We start from the raw sequence: 2,577 nt of genomic DNA on the forward strand, positions 1-2,577 counted from the left end.
CTGCACCGTTTATAACTGGGGTTGAACAGTCCAGATCTCCATACACGAAATTTCTTCAGCTGACAAGGAGCAAAAGTTCCCAGAAATTCAGAAACCATAATACCTTCTTGGAGGCTCCATTCCATGGTTCCGATGAGCTTTTCTAGAGCAGTCTGATGTTCTCAGTCATGAGCTGAGATGCATCAGGAGCTACTCTCCCTGAATGAAACAATACAGAGCTCCTGATTTTCTTGCAAGTTTTTTTTAGCAAGAAACATGCATTTCATATATTATCTTTGATGTTGAAGGGTGCTCCAACGGTAAAGACTAGTGTTTGGATGTTAGTTTATGCCATTAAACGTTTGATGAAGAGCGTCCAATGCCAACACACAGCAATCTTAACTAACCCAATCTTCATCTGTTGCTCACATCCCAGAATCTGTGATGAGCCAAGCAGTGAGAAGCAGAGTGAAACACAGGAAGTTTTGCTGTTTCAGAAGTTACCATCTTCAGAAAGATGTCTCATGCAGCCTTGACTTGTCACAAATCCAATTTCTTCAACTGCTCGTATGTCACAAAGAACTGTGGTTATGGGTTAAGGATGACACAGAAAATGCCATCTTCACAACTCCAGTGCATAACAACAGACTTACAAATGACACACTTCATAACAAATAGGTACAGGCAGACCCACGCTATGGACACGATTAAATAAAAGGGGTTCCATCCTTAACCACATCAAACTATCTGCCCATAAGCCTTCCAAGGTCAGCTTGGAACAGAAAGATCACAGCTGAGATACGTAAATCCCGTGGCATCAGCCTCTTCTGAGATGGCATCTACGCTGATTAGCTTTTGTGGCTTTGCTATGGTGGAAAAACTTTCCAGCACAGTAAGCTTTTGAGAGAGAGAGAAAGACAGTTAGCAAGTCCTGGGAAGCTCTCCTCAAAGGCTTCCACTACGCAGCCTTCCTTGGGAGGCAGGAGCCGATAAAGAGCAACAAGAGGACGGCGAAAGCCAGCATTCCTGCTTCACCATTCTGCCCTTCTGTGTCTAATTAACTGCCTCACAGGCGCAGGGGCTCATGCCTGTAATCCCAGCACTTTGGGAGGCCAAGGGGCGGGTCACTTGAGGTCAGGAGTTTGCGACCAGCCTGGCCAACATGGTGAAACCCCGTCTCTACTAAAACTATGAAAATTAGCCAGGCATGGTCATATGTGCCTGTAATCCCAGCTACTCAGGAGGCTGAGGCAGGAGAATTGCTAGAACCCAGGAGGCGGAGATAGCAGTGACCTGAGGTTATGCCACTGTACTCCAGCCTGAGTGACAGAGTGAAGACTCAGTCTCAAAAACAAAAAAAAAGTTACCTGCCTTCCTTTCCTGCCTCCCACTGTGGCCCATAGGAAGCGTGCTAGCCTGCCAAACAATTCCGGAGCTAATTCCTGTTTATCTTCAGGCACTCTCTAAGATAGGCATTCTAAGACATCGTTGCCAACCACATCCTTCCCAAGGTGGCTAGGGCTATAAAGCCAATCCTTCTCTCTCTCTCTCTCTCTGAAATCATAAATACCCTCAGCTTCTAGAACAGAGTCTAACTAAACATTTTTAGTAGTATCATTACTTTTGAATAACATCACCATCAAAGCAAGATTCAGTGTCTAGCACAGAGACTTTACACTTCCTAAAAAAGAAACTAAGTAGTGACTTCCTAGCATCAGAGGAACTCAAAATAATCAGAACCTATTTCTAAATTATAATTAATAACATGAGAGTTTATACAAATAGTATTCTTTAGCTATATCTTTTTCCAGATCTATTGCAACAGAAAAGGATACAATGATATTCCAAGGACCAAGTCTCAACCAATTTGGCCAAAAGCCTTTATAAAGAGCAAAAAACCCTTCATTCTTCCATGTCTGTTAAAAGAAAAAAAAAGTTAACTTCCAACTTTCCAATTATGCCAAATGCATTAATAATTAGTGGCCAGGCCGGGCACAGTGGCTTTCGCCTGTAATCCCAGCACTTTGGGAGGCCAAGGCAGGCGGATCATGAGGTCAGGAGATGGAGACCATCCTGGCTAACACAGTGAAACCCTGTCTCTACTAAAAATACAAAAACAAATTAGCCAGGCGTGGTGGCGGGTGCCTATAGTCCCAGCTACTTGGGAGGCTGAGGCAGGAGAATGGCGTGAACCCTGGAGGTGGAGCTTGCAGTGAGCCAAGATCACGCCACTGCACTCCAGCCTGGGCGACAGAGCGAGACTCCGTCTCAAAAATAATAAATAATAATAATAATAATTAGTGGCCAGACTGATTTATTTTTCTTTAAAATAAAATCTTGTTTGGAAGGACTGCCTATGAAATCTTTGCTCTTTAGAGGCTTCTGTGTGGGTGGAAGACTAAGGCTCCATGCCCAACAACCCCAAAAAGGATTGAATGAACTCCACACAAAAGAGATAAACAGTGTTGAATGAGTAACAAATGAGATTTAATTCCAATTAGGGTCTTTTGCTTCCGTGTCATGGGGGCTCCTGAACAGGTTAGAAATGAAGCAAAAGTGGTAGCGATATCATTCAGAGTACCACGATCTCCCAAATTG

General features: G+C 43.7%; 1 protein-coding gene across 1 annotated transcript in view; it reads right to left on the minus strand.

Moving 5' to 3' along the window:
* Positions 1-309: 309 nt before the first annotated feature.
* Positions 310-2,577, minus strand: part of SLC25A30 (solute carrier family 25, member 30) — a 6,940-nt gene continuing 4,672 nt past the window's right edge. The window contains exons 4-5 of the mRNA XM_011940022.1: positions 1,815-1,895; positions 310-561 (exon numbers count right to left, since the gene is read on the minus strand). Coding sequence (XP_011795412.1) covers positions 520-561; positions 1,815-1,895 — 123 coding nt within the window. The 3' untranslated portion in view covers positions 310-519. The remainder of the gene's footprint in view (positions 562-1,814; positions 1,896-2,577) is intronic.

This window comes from Colobus angolensis, unplaced genomic scaffold (assembly GCF_000951035.1).
Source record: "Colobus angolensis palliatus isolate OR3802 unplaced genomic scaffold, Cang.pa_1.0 Scaffold101, whole genome shotgun sequence".
Lineage (NCBI taxonomy): Eukaryota > Metazoa > Chordata > Mammalia > Primates > Cercopithecidae > Colobus > Colobus angolensis.